At 35.7% G+C, this 18053-nt stretch overlaps 1 protein-coding gene across 1 annotated transcript; it reads left to right on the top strand.

Annotated features, from left to right (window-relative positions):
- The first annotated feature begins 12169 nt into the window (after nucleotides 1-12169).
- On the top strand, nucleotides 12170-17999 carry LOC106418114 (sodium/hydrogen exchanger 7-like). The gene is given in 23 exon segments (NM_001316157.1): nucleotides 12170-12380; nucleotides 12537-12587; nucleotides 12659-12750; nucleotides 12920-12997; nucleotides 13078-13235; nucleotides 13308-13409; nucleotides 13495-13612; nucleotides 13695-13747; nucleotides 13829-13894; nucleotides 13986-14030; nucleotides 14172-14224; nucleotides 14644-14828; nucleotides 14933-14977; nucleotides 15072-15179; nucleotides 15274-15502; nucleotides 15578-15880; nucleotides 15975-16072; nucleotides 16156-16287; nucleotides 16388-16606; nucleotides 16690-16896; nucleotides 16976-17246; nucleotides 17328-17632; nucleotides 17709-17999. Coding segments are annotated over 23 exon segments (3420 nt in total).
- Nucleotides 18000-18053: the final 54 nt, after the last annotated feature.

Raw genomic sequence — 18053 nt, forward strand, 5'->3', positions numbered from 1 at the left:
ATACCGACGATATTTGTCGTCGGAATCTCGGTGTTTTATTGTAGTGACGTAAGGCTGATCCTGAGTTTTAAAAGTTGTAATTGATTTAGTAAAATTTTCAATAAAAAATATTTTTACAAATTTAAAGATTTATGTTTATATAATTTTCTTCAAAAAAATTTAGGAACTATAGAAGTCAATGTGTTCATTCAGTTTTGTACAGGGTCCATGGACGACTAGTAGTGCGACTCAATAAGAAGGTATACATAAAACACACAGTTTTAGGTTGTATTTATGTAGGTTGGAGATCATTTCTAACTCTATGTACTTGTTGGTTTGCTCCATATATATGTCGGTTATTTTTCTCTCATAATGAACTGTACGATTAGTAATAATATATAGATCCATCATCCATGTGATGAGCCTAAACGAACTATTCTTTCTTTATTCAAGAGTATCAAAAATTATGTATATTTTGTTGAATTTTTCAAATAAATATTTTAGTTATATTAAACCAGAAATATTTATACATTAGATGTTCTATTAAATTTAGAGGTATCAATTTAATTTCATCAAATCAAATTTTTCGAAAGCCTTTGTTATTCTTAATTAAGTTTCCTTAGATGGGCCCTGTTCTAAAACGCGAGCGCCTAGCTGACTAGGCGCCCGGTTAGGCGCTTGACGGATGTTCACCGCCCGGTTAGGCGCTTGACGGATGTTCACCGCCACGATTGGGTCAAATCGGCTGAATTAATCGGGAACCTGATTAATAATTTAAAAACTGATTTTGAACCAGCAACTATTAGACTTTTAAGATAGAATGCGGCCCATAAAATAGGCCCAATTGTCTGTAAAAAATAAGAATCCTTCTCTATGTATATATAGGAGACTCTTCACAGAAATAAGTAGCCGATGTGGGACAAATATAAGTCAGTTTTATTTTTTTTTTCCTAATTCGCGCTTATTTAATGAAGAAGAAATGATGATTCACCTGAGCGTCGAACACTCTACCTGTTACAGCAGCAAATGCTTCCCGAACCGCTGGACTATCTCGGTTTTACGTTAAGATTTCACATGTTTTAATATATATATATATATGTATATTTAATAAAAAAGAAATGATGCTTCACCTAAGCGTCGAACACTCTACCTGTTGCAGCAGCAAATGCTTCCCGAACCGCTGGACTATCTCGGTTCTACGTTAAGATTTCACATGTTTTAATATATATATATGTATATTTATAATTAAAATATACAAAAACTAGGCTCCGCGTATACCCCGATTAATCCCCGATTTTTTTATAACTCGCTAGGCCCGGGATCGCCGCCTGACTAGCGCCTAGCGTAGTTCCGAACATGGATCCAAACCATTTGCTCAAGCTTTCCTCAAATGAGTTATTTTCTATTCGGCTTCGGTTGTTACATCTCTATCCATATATTATATATAACATCAATTTAAATACATATATAAGTAAAAATGGTCTAAGCTAATCATTATCAAAATATGAATAATGGAGTAGGGTTATCATACACTACAAGAAAACATATTTTTTACTAGGGCAATATTCGTTGTAAATTCGTCGTAAACGGGGTTTTACGACAAATTAACCTCGAAATACGTTTCGTTTTAAAACATCCGTCGTAACGGAGATTTCGTCGTAAACGACTTGTTATGTTTACGACGAAAATAATTTCTCGTAAAGCACAGGGCAAGGTTTCGTCGTAAACGTGATGTAACATTTTGTGGTAAACTCCACGTAACTCTTTCGATGTAAAGCAGACGTAAATACTTTCGTTGTAAAGAACACGTAAACCTTTTGATGTAAAACCCTCGTAAATCTTTCGACCTTAATCACTCGTAAAAATTTACATGGAGTTTACATCGATTCTTATTATTAATATATATATTGAATTTATTTTGAATTTATTTAATATTCGGAATTTAAAATAATTTAAATTTTTTAAAAAAGCATTTAAAATGGAAAACATATTTTTTAAAAAAGCATTTAAAAGTCATACAATAATATTTAAATTCATGATACAAATAGAAATATAAAAAAAACTACAAATTCTCGAAGTAGTCGGTGTGGTTGCTCGGCTGTTGACGGGTTGGATCGGACTCTTGGGGATCTCGTACTGGCAACCCAAGAGCGGCTCGTCTCTCACTCAACATTCTCTGCATAACCGGGTTTCCCACGGCCATCACGTCTAACAAATCCTCAAGAGAGTCTAACCGAACCTGCTGGCTATCCATTCGAGCTTTCATCTGAGCAGTCTCTTCATCCCGTCTCGAAGTGTATGATGAAGTTGCTCTTGCAACTTCGTTAACAGAGCCTATACCGACTATCTGTCCCATCTTTTTAGGAGCCACCTATAAAATCAAAACATATATTAATATAGTTAATTATGTTAAAATATTAAAAATAATGTAAACAAAATTTTTAAGTTGTACCTCTTCGAAGATTCTGTCGGCCTCTTCGGTGGACAATGTGACGGGTAATCCATCGAGAGACTCCTGGGTTAGTTGCGTCTCCCGTTCTTCAATCCGAGCAGCCACTGCTTGGAAGAGTTTCTCAGATGCATGATCCACAAAAACTCCGCCGGATGTGGCGTGAGTCATCTTGAATAGGTCAGACAGAGATGGTAAGACTCGCGTCTTCTCGAACTACAAAAAAAAATTTAAATTAAATATTAAAAATTATATTAATTGAATATTTTAAAATATATATTTAAAACAAAACTTACAGCTTCTAGACGGACTCATGCATGAGGTTTTTGTCCGGTTCTGTGAAGCATGGGCAAATGACCATCTTTATCCTTTGTCCTTCGAGAAGCAGAGCACGAATTGGCCTTTTTGATCGAAGAGGGGTGCTCCCAATAGGCGATGAGGCCATCCCATACATCCTTCGTGAGCTCAGTGGGCTTTCCCTTATACCCGTAGATCTCCCACTTGTCCTTCCAATCGGAGACTGTGTTGCAGAGGCAGATCTTTGCCTTTGCAACGAATTCCGTCTTCATCCTCTCGGTGATTTCCAAAGACCAATGCCACTTTTGCTGAAACACAAAAATTTTGAAAGAATTACAATTATAAGAAATAGAAATATTAAAAAAAAATATATATATATATATATATATATATTTAAAAGTGAAAATTTAATTAAATTTAAAAATCTTACCGCAAAACATTTAAACCACGTGATCTTAACGTGATTTGGTGTCTTGCTCCAGTTCGGATATGCCCTGTCGTAGTAACCCTTAATCGTCGCCGAAACGCTACGGCTAACACGGTTGTTAGCCCCAAACCTGAAAAAAAATAATTTAACCGTTAGAAAATAAAAACAATTTAAATTTTAATGTAATAAAAATTAATAACTTACCAATAAGTTCATCGGGGTCTATCGGGGTCTAGAACATCCAAACCCTCCCGTCCAGGCTGGGCAAGCAAATCCTCCACCGTATATCTCGTGAATGGAGCATATGAAGGCACACGTAAATCCGGATGAACTGCACCTTCTGGGACAGGCTGAGGTGCAGCCGCTGGAGGAGGAGGTGGAGGCATCTGCGGTGGAAGAGGAGGACTCGAAAAATCTCTCTGAGAAGTTTGAGAGTCTGGAACTGCATCAGAAGACGATGGACCGGAAGAAGATGTACCGGAACCATCGCCAACTAACTGGGCATAAGTAGGTGCTGCTGGTTTCCTTCTAGGAGCCATCTAAAAAAAATTAAAATAAACTTAATCAATTACGACGACATAATTAAAAAATTATTCTGTTACCTAACTAATCACCTAAACTATAGTATTTCGTTAACTAACTAATCACCTAAACTAATTACCTAACTAATCACTAAACTAATTACCTAACTAATTAATCACCTAAACTAACTTTAAAAAAAATAGAAGAGGAAAGGGAGTGTACCTTAGAGGGAGAGCAAAGGAATTTGGAAGGAATGAACGAGGCAGCCTCGTTCTCGGCATCTCAATATATAGAAAACGTTTCGTTGTAAACGCGACGTAATATTACGACGAAGTTACCAGGCCCGTGTTTTTCCATTTACGACGAAGTTACCAGGCCCGCGTTTTTCGATTTACGACGAAACTACGTCGAAACGATTTACCAAACTTTTCCGATTACGACGAAGTTACCATGACCGCATTTTTCCATTTACGATGAAGTTACCAGACCCGTCTTTTTCCATTTACGAAGAAATTACGTAGAATCGAACCATTTACGACGATTTTACAACGCTTAACCCTAAACACCGAGAATGAAATTCCTAAACCCCAAAGTCACATATCATCTAACATCATATTTTCTTCTCTATTACTTCTTGCTCTTTCTCCAACTTAAACTCTAAAACCCTAAAACTCCAAATAAATTTTTAGAAACTGAAGAAATACATATTATATAAAACAACATTTGTTACACATACATTAAGATGGTAAAAACAATATTTCTTTAAACATACGTTACAATAGAGAAATACAACATTTGTTACATATATTACATCACTCTAAATCGTTTTCGTTCTCATCAATATTACGTCACTCTAAATCGTTTTCGTTCTCATCACTATCATTACAATCATCATTGTCGATTCTCTCGAACTCGTCTTCACGTGCTTCATCTGTCGCATCTTCGGGAATATCTTCATATTGAAAGTTTTGCGGTTCAATCAAAAGGATTTCATCAGTTGGTTGTTCTGGTACCTCAACTTCATTGATAGAGTCTTCTTCTTGCAAGGGCGGTTCTTCTCCAGCGATAATGCGTCCACGAGGTGTAATTTTGATAGCAGCTAACCAGTTTATCCCGGAAGTTCGAAGCCGAGGATAAGGAAGGAAGCTAACTTGCTCGGCTTGTGAAGCTAAAATGAAAGGCTCAAATTTGTTGTATCTTCTCCCAAAATTGACATCCACAACACCAAATTTGTTATACCGAATCCCTCGGTTCACAACAGGATCGAACCATTCACATTTGAAGAGGACGCATTTTAGCTTCAATAACCCTAGAAATTCTACTTCAATAATCTCCTGCAAGATCCCGTAAAAGTCTGTTTCACCTTTCACACATATTCCGTAGTTACTCGTTGCCCGATGTCTCCCATACTCGTATGTGTGAAAGGTAGATCCTCGTGTGAAATACATATGTGATGTGGTTACCTTTGCAACTGGACCTTAAATCAATTCGTGAAACCATACGGGATAATAAGGATCGTCATAATCAACCTGTAAAAAGCAGATATTCTAATTAATATTTAAGTATCAAAACACTTACTTAATTAATCAATGTATGAGATATATTACGTACCTGTGATTTTAACCACTTGAAAAAGTGCTTATCTTTACGTGTGTCCACATCAGTTGCAGATATTCCTGGTATTGCTTCTTCAACTTGAGATACAAACATGCTGCAAATTAAACAAATAATCAAGTCATACATAATTAACTTCAATTCATATAATTAACATTCACAAATATTTATCTTTCAAAGTAACGGGTCACTGTATCCTCGCAGTTGAGCAGAATATAAGTGTGGGCACTATGTTTATCCTCTTAACATGACCACCATACTTCTTTCGTTTTACCACCAAACCGTCCAATTTCGCAGAAAATGTCAGGAACACTATCAATTGGATATGATGTCGGTAGTCCACCATCATCATATCTTTTAGGAACTCTTTTTCTCGTACGAACAGTTGGAGCAAAGTAGTATGATGTGAAGTTAGATGTTTCGGCTGTCAAACTCCCCGCAACTATTGAACCTTCCACCTTTGCAAGATTTTTTGCTTTCTCCTTCAAATGTTTCATCTGTCGCTCATACGGATACATCCATCCGTTGTGAACAGGTCCACAAAGCAATGCTTCATACGGTAGGTGGACAACTAGATGCTCCATGACGTCAAAAAATGAAGGAGGAAATATCTTCTCCAGGTTGCACAATATGATCGGAATGTTCTGATGAAGTTGTTTGATGACTTCTTCCTTGAACGTACGTGTGCTAAGATCTCTGAAAAATGCTCTGATGACTGTATATTGCAAAAGTAATCAAATTAATAACATTTCATAACATATATATGTATATATATTATAAAATTATAATTACCTGCAAGTGCTTCATTGATATTTGCCGGAAGGAGCTCGGCAAAAGCAAATGGAAGTAGTCGTTGCATAAACACATGACAATCATGACTCTTCATTCCGGAGAATTTTTGACCCCGTTCAACACGTCTTGACAGATTAGAAACATAACCATCAGGAAACTTAACTTCTGATGCAACCCAGTCAAACAAGATTGTTTTGGCTTCTGATGACAACCGGAAGATGGGAACATGAACGTTTCCATTGCTCTTGATATGTAACTCACTTCTTGAGCAAATATCAGGTAAGTCCATCCTTGACTTTTTGTTATATTTTGTCTTCCCAGGGACGTTAAGTAATGTATTCATGATGTTCTCAAAAAAGTTCTTCTCAATATGCATGACATCCAGATTGTGGCGTAAGAGAAGATCCTTCCAATAGGGTAGCTCCCAAAATATACTCTTTTTATGCCAATTGTGAGAGACAACATACTCATCAGACATATTTCCAGGAACATGCCAATTTCCTCCAACCTTAACTGTTTCCTGAGCTCCATAATAATCAATGTCTGCTTCGATCTGCTGGCCGGTGAGATATGGAGGAGGACTGTCTCTGACAATTTTTTTGTGCCGAAACAATGTCTTATTTCTTCTGTACGGATGGACAAGTGGAAGAAAGCGACGATGACAATCAAACCAACAACTCTTCCTACCATTCTTCGGTTGAAAAACATCCGTCGATCCAAGACAATATGGACAAGATAATCTTCCATGTGTTGTCCAGCCAGACAACATCCCATAAGCAGGGAAATCACTTATCGTCCACAGCAGAACTGCTCGCATCGTAAAATTGTTTTTCAAAGAACAATCGTACGTCCTCACCCCTTCTCACCACAATTGCTTTAGCTCTTCTATCAATGGTTGAAGAAAAACATCAAGAGACCGTTTTGGATGCTTCGGCCCAGGGATTAATATGGTCAAAAATGGAAATTCTTGTTCCATGCACATAGCCGGCGGTAAATTGTACGGCGTAAGAATGACTGGCCACAAAGAATATTGTCTACTAGACATTCTAAATGGACTAAATCCATCGGTGCATAACCCAAGATAGACATTCCGAATATTTGTAGCAAATATGTGTGTACCTTGTTGAAATGTTTCCACGCTCTTGCGTCTGATGGATGTGCAACCTCACCATCTCTGTGGACATGTTCCGCATGCCACCTCATCGACGCAGCAGTCCTTTCAGATTGATATAATCTTTTCAATCTGTCTGTAATTGGTAGGTACCACATTCGTTGGTACGGTACCCTATTCCTCCCACGGCCTTGCGGTTTGAATCGTGGTTTTTTGCAGAATCAACACTCTTCTAACTTGTCATCTTCTTTCCAGTAGATCATGCAGTTGTCGATGCAAACATCAATCATCTCCGAAGGCAACCCAAGACCATAAACCAATTTCTGAATCTCATAATAAGATTCAGCAGACACGTTGTCTTCTGGCAAATACTCTTTAAACAACTCCGCCCATGCATCCATGCAATTCTCAGGTAAATTATGATCCGTTTTAATATTTATCATCCTAGCTGCTAGAGACAATTTAGAGAGACCTTCTCTACAACCAGTATAGATTGGTTGATTTGCAGCATCTAGCATTTCATAAAACCTTTTTGCATCCAAATTAGGTTCTTCTACATTTCCAGTTCAATCAGCTATTGTTGTAGTTGTTTCTAAAAATGCATCACTAATCATATCTTGAACCCTATCATGATCTACCATCTGCTCCTGATCTTGATGATAATTATATTCATTATGCAAATGATTCGGTTCTTCACTATGATGAGCCTCCTCAAAATTATTATTACTACTACTAGCTTCATTTCCCCCATAACCCTCTCCATGTTGATACCAAATGTAATAATGTGGTGTAAATCCTCTGTTTACTAAATGCTTACATACAGTTTCACTACGTGCAAATTTTGAATTCTTGCATTTCCGACAGGGGCAGAACATCTTACCGCCTTCCTGCGTGACCGGTGTGCAGCCCGCCTGGTGTATGAATGTCTCTAGCCCGCTCAGAAATGCATTCGTCACCCTCCCGTCGGAATCTTTGTGCAAATACATCCAACTCCGTAACTCGTAAATACTACCGCCACCGGCCATTTTTTTCTTAGATTTTTTTTTAAATCTTTTTTTTCTGATTTTTTCTGATTTTTTTTTCCGTTTGTGTGTTGTGAGGAAGAGAGTTGTGGAAAATGACATATATATAGAGAAATTTTCGAGTTGGGTAGTTGAAATATAACAACGATTTTACAAGGAATCTTTTACATGGATTTTACATGGTTTTAACGTAATATTTACAACGACTTTACGACGAAATTAGGTAAGTTAAAGCACATTGAATACACGTTTTCACCTAAATATAACGGTAACATGTTTCGTTGTAATGTCGATGTAACGATTACGACGTATTTCTCATTCCACGTACTTTCGTCGTAAACTTACATGGATTTTACGACGAAACCATTTCCTCGTAAATTTACATGGAGTTTACGACGAAATTTGGTCTCCTCGTAACTGCATTGTAAACACCATGTAAATTTACGAGGAAAGATTTTCGTCGTAAATCGTCGTTGTTATGGAAACGTTTTCTTGTAGTGATATGACTTCAGTTTGTCAAGTACTCACTCACTCGCAAGTAGCCTCAACATCAAGAAGTTCTTTTACAAAAAAAAACATCAAGAATATATACGATGAGAAAAAGCAATCAAGGAAGAGGTGGTTCCTTAGTTCTTAGGGAGATTTGGAAAAATAAAGAAATTTTTTTAACATTTTGTCTTTATACAATTTTCAACTTTTGTTATTTTTATTTTTTTTAAATACCATTAACTGAATAATAAAATTTATAAATTTCAACTTTTTTTATTTAAAAAATACCATTAACTGAATTTTAAAAATATTTTAAATAAGCGATTATGTTTAAATTTTTTTAATAAATATAAATGATTTAATGTGTCTGTAAGAATTAAATGAGAAAAGAATAAAAATGGAAAGATATTCTTATAAAAAAATTCTGTACAATTTAAAAAATAATAATTTAGAAAAGAAAGTTGATGCAACCATTTTTAACTTTAGTTTTATAAACTTGATAAAACATGACTGATAATTTTCGTAATTGTAGATATAAATTAAATGTAATTTCCCGCATAATATACATCAATAATATCACAAACCAATCTCTCATTCTTTTTCTAAAGCAAAGACATCTAAATAGTGGTGTGATGCTGTGGATAGAAAGATTGGTGCGAAAATAGGCCAAAAACCGTGATATCCCAATGGCTGCCTCACATGGTATTAAGAGCCATGCAGGGTTCTCTTGAGTTTACACTTGTTATATCCCAACCAATTACTCAGTTGTTCTTTTGTTATATTACCAGAGGTCAAACAGTTGTGAATAGCTAACCATGTGGTAGTGGTATTTTGAAGTAGCATATTTTAAATCACTCTTCTATATCATTATGTTTTAGGATTCCCAATAGTTTTCAAATCTGTTTTGAATAAAACTCTATTTGAAATTCATCGTCTGCACTATTCCACAAAGGCACACATCTTCGCCTTGCTCTCCATGTTTCAACTTCGCAATTTTCACTTCAATCTCATTCAGAATGGATAGTTGATTTATAATTTCGTTTGTGGCGATTTTTAAGACTGGCTATCATAGCTTGAGCAGATATGTCCATATGTCTAATTGTCTATGTAGCCTTTTGAACTCATTATCTTATAGTCTACTTTTTTCAAACTAATAATTATTTCAGAAGAATGATTTTTGTATTGACAATCTGGACTTTGTAAAAAAAACTTTCTGGATGCTTGTTTAATTTTTTTTCCCAGACATATGAGGTTCTGCATACACATTGTTCTTTACTGCTGAGAAAGTATTTTAAAAATGGATTTGTGCTTGAGATTAACTTATCCCACATCATCGACCACGATACTATTTGAATAATGAAACCAACTTAATAAAATAATTTTTCATATTAAAAGGAAATAAAGTGAAATTTACTTTAAAAAAAATTAAGAGGTGGTCGGATAAAAATTGGGGAAATATAAACAAGGTATTATCTAGACACTAATACATCTCTATAATATTATAAGTCAATTTCAATATGTCGCACTCATGTTAATTCTTACGATGATTAAATACATAAACACCATTAATGAATTTAAAATATTATATCTAATTACAATTAATAATTTTTCTATTTAGTAGTTTTTTAATTAGATTTTAATTTAATTTATTTTTCAATAATATATATATATATTAAAAAGGAAAAAGTTTACAAAATCTTTTTAAAAAAAAATCTTAATACATAATCTAATAATATTATTTGAGAAGTCAATTTTATACGTTTCGCTCTCACGTTAATTCTAACGACGGTCAATTTCAATGAATCAAATACATCTAATTGTTATTACTAAAAAATCTTTTTTATTTTCTCTTCCTTTTGTTTTTACTTTTTCCTTTTTATTTATATTGTTTCAAATCTCTATCTTTATAATGTTATTCGAAAAGTCAGTTTTATTTGTCATACTCACGTTAATTTTTGTGAAGGCTAATAATAGAGGTACTCTTAATGAAATAAAAATATTATACGTAATTGTCATTATTTATAACACTGATTTTCTTTTCTTTTTGGTAAAGCTATATTATGATCCGAATTATTTAAAACTAAAAGTAAAGAATAGATTATTTTTTAAAATATTTTAATTATTTGTGAAAATATTATCGGTGAATTATGTTTAGATATTTTTTGAGTCTGTCATCACTTTATTTTTTCTTATTACACAAGACAAGAAATATCATATTATAAAACATATATACACAACCTGGATGATGAACTAAACTAAATATAATGACCACAACTTTGTTCGACTTTTAGCCTAATCAAAATCACAAATATTTTATTAATTTGCAGAAAAAATTGTAACTAAATATAAGTAACTTGACCTATCTAAATTCATATATCTAACTAACTAAAATAGTGACATATTATTATGTGTAATAGTATTCTGTTTATTTTTTGTACATATGAATTAAAGAATGACTCAAAATTTATAGATTATTATCTGCAATAATATTTTATTCACTTCTTATATGTATAAATTAAAGAATGACTCAAACTTATAAATAATTAAAATGAAGTATTAACCCATTATTACAGCTAGGAACCAATTACCATTTTAGTTTATATTATTTTTATTTGCCTTTCCAAATAACACATAGAAAATTATAAACTTCCAAAAGTCTATCATAAATCAAAGACACCAAACTATATGGAATAGGCAAAATTAATCAAAAATTTACCTAATTTCAAATCAAAAAGTTATGAATAATAAATACAATAAATAAATCCAAATAATAATTAGACCAATCAAATATGTTACACCTAAAATTACATATCTAATTAAAATAATTGCATAATATTGTTTAAAATAATGAAATAATAATACAAATAAATTATTATAATTTATTTGTTTTGTGAATATTTAAATATGTGCATATGTACGGAAGAATCACCTAGTTAAGTAATATTTAGTAATAAATTAAACAAAAAACTAAAACATGATTTGTTGTTGATTATTCTTTTTCAGAAAATATCAAAACAAAATTTAAATACTACTACATTAGTTATATTGAAAATGTAAGAATAAAAGGAATATATCTAAATTGAGTTTTTTATAGAAAAAATAGTTACGTATAATTAAAGTCCATAGTATTAAATAGTGACCACTAAAAGATTGAAATTTTGAGCCGACCTAGAATATCTCAGATGTGTAGTGTTTGGAGATATCCGGAAAAGAAAAAGCAATAATTAATTAAAGAAAAGCCAGTGCGGCGTTAACATGTTTAATCACATGATTATTATCATCTCATCAGAGAAGTTGAGATCCAAATCATCCAATAAAAACATTATAAATATTAGATAATTCGTGTACATATAACAAAAAACATGTATGTATTGTTTCTATACGTATACTACTTCCCTCTCATCTTTTAACTTATATATCATCAATCAACAGGAAGAAGGATAATATCTTCTTCAACATCGGCGAAAATGGCGACTGTAATCGACGCGGCGATGCCGTATAGACTTCTGGAGGAGGCGGCAGGTTCTTCTTCGGAAGGAGAATCGAGCCCCGTCGACGCCGTTCTCTTCGTCGGGATGTCTCTGGTGCTCGGTATAGCATCGAGGCATTTGCTTCGCGGGACGAGAGTTCCGTACACCGTCGCGCTCCTCGTCATCGGGATTGCTCTCGGATCTCTCGGTTCGATTTCGATCCTTCCTTTGGTGTTTACTCTCGCTATAAGCTATTTTATCATGAAATTTGAAAAGTTCATCGAGTAGTTTTTTCCCCGATAGCTGTTAAAAGTCAACGCATCGAAGCTTGTTTGATCTCAATTTTGGTTTTGGTTGTTTTCAGAGTATGGAACTCACCATAATCTTGGGAAGCTTGGGCATGGGATTCGTATATGTAAGTTGTTGATTTTAACTCAATGGTGAGCTTTGTTGTTCATTTTCTCATATGTTACTTACTATATACAGGGAACGAGATTAATCCTGAACTGCTTTTAGCGGTGTTTCTTCCGGCTCTTCTTTTCGAGAGTGCCTTCTCCATGGAAGTTCACCAGATCAAGGTTTCTGTTTTTCCTTTAGTTTCCTGCTGTCGTCAGGGCCGGTCCTGAGGTTTATGGGGCTTACTAAATCATCAATACATCTATTATCTTTGATGAATGATCTTTACATATGTAATCAAGCTGTAAATAGATGCTAATTGTGCTGGTTCTTGTGATGGAACTATTGTAGAGATGTATTGGACAAATGGTGTTACTTGCTGGCCCTGGAGTTCTCATTTCAACCTTTTGTCTCGCTTCGCTTGTTAAGGTTTGTGGTAGAGTTTCATTTAGTAGCGGCTGACAGAAGAATCAATCAATCATATAAGGTTAGTATGGTGCTATTTGCAGCTCACGTTTCCGTATAGCTGGGACTGGAAGACGGCGTTGTTGCTTGGTGGACTCTTAAGTGCCACAGATCCTGTTGCTGTCGTTGCTTTGCTTAAGGAGCTTGGTGCTAGTAAGAAGCTAAGCACTGTTATTGAAGGGGAGTCCCTGATGAATGATGGGTAATCATGTCAATATTTGCTAATCTTTTGTCATAGTCTGGTTGTTTCATCATAACTTTGTGATTTTTCCAGGACGGCAATTGTGGTTTTCCAGTTGTTCTTAAAGATGGTTATGGGGAATACTTCCGACTGGGGCTCTATTATCACATTTCTGATTAGAGTCGCACTTGGAGCGTAAGTCCTGATCTTTTCCTCTTTTAATGAGATATCCAGTTGTTGTGTTCTTAGCATCATAAACGTTATGGCTTTGTCTGTTTAGTGTGGGGATCGGTCTGGCTTTTGGCATTGTCTCGGTTCTTTGGCTCAAGTTCATATTCAACGACACAGTCATAGAGATCACTCTTACGATTGCAGTCAGCTACTTCGCATATTACACTGTACGTCTTGCTGTAGACCTTAAAATCTTGTGCCAATATATTATTTTTGTAGTACAAATAAGAATTAGCTTCTGTGCCACAGGCTCAAGAGTGGGCTGGGGCTTCTGGTGTTTTGACGGTGATGACTTTGGGCATGTAAAGTCCAGCTATCTCATTTTTTCCTTTCTTTTGTCAGCATGTAAGAAGGCTCTTGTTATATAATAATAACTGTAACAGGTTTTATGCTGCGTTTGCAAGGACAGCATTTAAAGGTGACAGCCAAAAAAGTTTGCATCACTTCTGGTATTTCTAAAGCTTATGGAATTGGATTTTTTCTGTTTAGCATAATACTATGGAAAAGGTGCAAGTCAGATTTTCTTGGTACATTGTGCAGGGAAATGGTCGCATATATTGCAAATACTTTGATTTTTATCCTCAGGTAAAGCTACAAGCATATATAGATTCATCTCATGCTTGGGCAACCCTAAGAAATAAGCTCATGGGTAGCAAAAAGCTATTTTACTCCACTCTATCTTTAGCCACTGCTACAGTATAAGTTGCTTCTCATTTTGTTTTGTAGTGGTGTTGTCATTGCTGAAGGCATTCTCGACAGCGATAAGATTGCCTACCAAGGTACCATTTAATGTTGAAAGTTTGCGGTATACTTTCTTTACTAAAGTGAATTCTGTTAGATTATATGAACGTAGTTTCTGTCTAAAATTTATCACGCCAATTATGTATAGAAGCTGAGTATCAAATCATTGCTCTTTTCCACCTGTTTTATCCTATTACCGTGAACAGACCTCTGTTTACATGGTATTTGATTCTCGACAGGTCAATTGTTTCTTTAGCATCAATTGGTGTAAAAAGAAAAAACACTTGCATCATTGGTTTGAGGAAAGTAATGTAGTATAATTGCCACTGTGCCAGGACTTAACAATGTGGTCTTTCACCAGTCGGTTGATTATTAAGTAGATGTGAGATTTAGTGTGCCAGGAACATGCCCGCGTAAGGTGCATTTAAGAACTCTCTATGACCCATGTTTTTTACAGGGAATTCATGGGGATTTCTTTTTCTACTATACTTTTACGTCCAAGTATCACGTTGTATTGTTGTTGGAGTTCTATACCCACTGCTATGTCGTGTTGGCTATGGGTTGGATTGGAAAGAAGGCATTATACTAGTATGGTCTGGTTTGAGGGGTGCAGTGGCGCTCTCACTTTCTTTATCTGTGAAGGTTAGTTTTCAAGAACATTGTCAATCTTGTTCTTGTGTCTCTTGAATTTATTTTGCCACATTGCTTCAGTCTTGAATTAACTTATTCTTAATCATTTGATTCAGCAATCAAGCGGAAATTCATTTCTCAGCAGGGAGACAGGAACATTGGTAAGTTCAGAAAATTGTCTGCAAGGTGTTATGCCTAAATGAATTATAGAAGACTTATCTTTTCGGTCTCTTGATATTCTCAGTTCTTTTGCAGTTTATTTTCTTCACAGGTGGAATTGTGTTTCTAACTCTGATAGTTAATGGTTCCACTACCCAATTTGCTCTGCGCCTTCTTCGAATGGACGGTTTACCAGCCACAAAGGTCATAATCTTTTCACAGACTTCATTTCCAACTTAAGTATGAAATGCTTAAACCCTTTTATTTATTCGAAATTCTCCTTTTTTTTTGTTGACAGCTACGAATCTTGGATTATACAAAGTATGAAATGCTGAATAAGGCCTTACAAGCGTTTGAAGATCTAGGAGACGATGAAGAGCTAGGACCTGCTGACTGGCCTACAGTTGAAAAATATATTTCAAGCTTAAAAGATTCAGAAGGGGAACAAGTTCATCCTCACAGTGGCTCTAAGACTGGAAATCTTGACAGTACGAGTTTAAAGGACATACGTATACGATTCTTAAATGGTAACTATCATGTCATTTTCGAACCAATTACACTATCCCATTAGTCAAATTATTTACCCTTAGTTCAATCATCAGGTGTTCAGGCAGCTTACTGGGAGATGCTTGATGAGGGAAGAATATCTGAAAGTACAGCTAATATATTGATGCGGTCAGTGGATGAGGCCTTGGATCGGGTTTCTACGGAGTCTTTATGTGACTGGAGAGGTCTAAAAGAGCATGTTAAGTTCCCCGGTTACTACAATTTTCTTCATTCTAAACTTATCCCAGGGAAGTTGGTCATATACTTTGCTGTTGAAAGACTCGAATCTGCATGCTACATTTCCGCTGCATTTCTTCGCGCACATACAATTGCGAGGCAGCAACTGTATGATTTTATAGGTATGTATGACTGGACCATCTTTGTTGATCTATCAGAGATATTGTTTGCAAGTACCCTACTTTTGTCTCTTAGTTATCTTTCTTCTTTATACAGGGGAGAGTAGTATCGGCTCTACTGTAATCAAGGAGAGTGAAACCGAAGGAGCAGAAGCTAAAGAGTTTTTGGAAAAAGTTCGATCTTCACTTCCTCAGGTTGATAGTCGTGTCACTTATTTATGGTGATTTATCTTTCTCGCGATGAACCACATATAATCTTTGATCAACTTGGTGTGTAGGTTCTCCGTGTTGTGAAAACGAAACAAGTAACATATTCAGTGCTGAATCATTTACTCGAATACATTCAAAACCTTGAGAAGATTGGCTTGTTGGAAGAAAAAGAAATCGCTCATCTTCATGATGCTGTCCAGGTACCAAATGAAAGAATCATATTCTTTCAACACATGGTCATGTCTCTTTTTTCTAATTTTACCTCTCTCTCTCTCTCTCTCTCTCTCTCTCTTTGCGCAGACTGGCTTGAAGAAGCTTTTGAGAAACCCTCCAATAGTAAAACTTCCAAAGTTAAGCGACCTGATCTCCTCACATCCGTTATCTGGTGCTCTTCCTGCTGCAATATGTGAACCTCTAAAACACTCGAAGAAAGAAACAATGAAGCTGCGTGGTGTGACGCTTTATAAAGAAGGTTCAAAGCCAACTGGAGTCTGGCTTATTTGTGACGGTATTGTTAAGGTAAACCCAAAACTTAGTCATAATATCGAAAGGTTCATGATCTCCTTCATCACTGAAAGTTATCATGATAAATCATATTACAGTGGAAATGCAAAAGCTTAGGCAACAATCACTCGCTGCATCCAACTTTCTCTCATGGTAGTACATTGGGACTCTACGAAGTCCTCACTGGGAAGCCATACATGTGCGACATGGTTACAGATTCTGTGGTTCTTTGCTTCTTTATCAGTAGTGATAGAATACTAGCTTTTGTACATTCGGATTCTACCATTGAAGATTTCCTTTGGAAGGTACGTCTCTATATAAATCCATTAAAGAGAAACATCCTCTCGTGATTGTCAACTTCTTTCCTGTTTCTTCTTTCTCCAGGAAAGTGCATTGGTGCTTCTCAAACTCCTGCGTCCTCAGATATTTGAAAAAGTGGCAATGCATGAACTACGAGCCCTTGTTTCAGCTGAAAGCTCAAAACTGACAACATATGTATCTGGAGAATCAATCGACATCGATTACAACAGCGTCGGTTTGTTATTAGAAGGATTCATAAAACCTGTTGGTATCCAAGAAGAGCTTGTACCATCTCCTGCTGCATTGCTACCTTATAACGAGAATCAAAGCTTCCGTAACGCATCAGAAGCTTCAGGTAAACAAAAAGTCAACACAGAATACAAAGAAGAATCAAACCCTCTTATCAAAAACTGTGTGTTTGGTGTTTTGATCACAGGTATCATGAGAGTTAGTTTCTCAAGACAAGCAACACAATACAGTGTGGAGACAAGAGCAAGAGTAATCAGCTTCAACACTGGAGCATTTGGAGCTCATAGGACTCTACAACGAAAACCATCTTCGTTGTCATCGCAAATTGGGACAAGTTCCGAGCACCAGCTCCAGAGATCATCTAGTAAAGAACACAGAGGTCTCATGAGCTGGCCTGAAAGTATTTACAAAACTGAACAACAAGAAGAGATCAATAGAAAGGCGTTAAACTTATCTGAACAAGCAAGACAACTTAGCATTTTCGGCAGCAAGGTAAAAAAGATAACACACTTTGAGATGAGTTATGAGATTGTCAACTTCTCGACTAACAAGAAACGTTCTGAATCAGGTTAATCTGTTCACAAGGAGTGCAAGTTTCGGAGGGATCATCAACAACAAGCCACAAGATAACGTATTGTACAAGAAACATCCATTAGACGCAGCGAAATCAGAAAGCTCCATGGCCACCAGGGAGCAGGTTGAGACCAGGAAGTTTGTGTCTCAGCTTCCTGCACACGTAGCCTCAGGAGAGAGCAGCACAAGAAGGAAACCAATGGCGGAGTCGAGCGATGATGAAGAGGAAGGAATCATTGTGAGGATCGATTCTCCGAGCACAATCGTTTTCAGGAATGATATGTGAGGGCATTGAGATGTTTTGTAACATAATAAAAAGAAGAAAAATGTTAGCTTACAG

The sequence above is a fragment of the Brassica napus genome, chromosome C9, assembly GCF_020379485.1.
Source record: "Brassica napus cultivar Da-Ae chromosome C9, Da-Ae, whole genome shotgun sequence".
In the NCBI taxonomy this organism is placed as follows: domain Eukaryota; kingdom Viridiplantae; phylum Streptophyta; class Magnoliopsida; order Brassicales; family Brassicaceae; genus Brassica; species Brassica napus.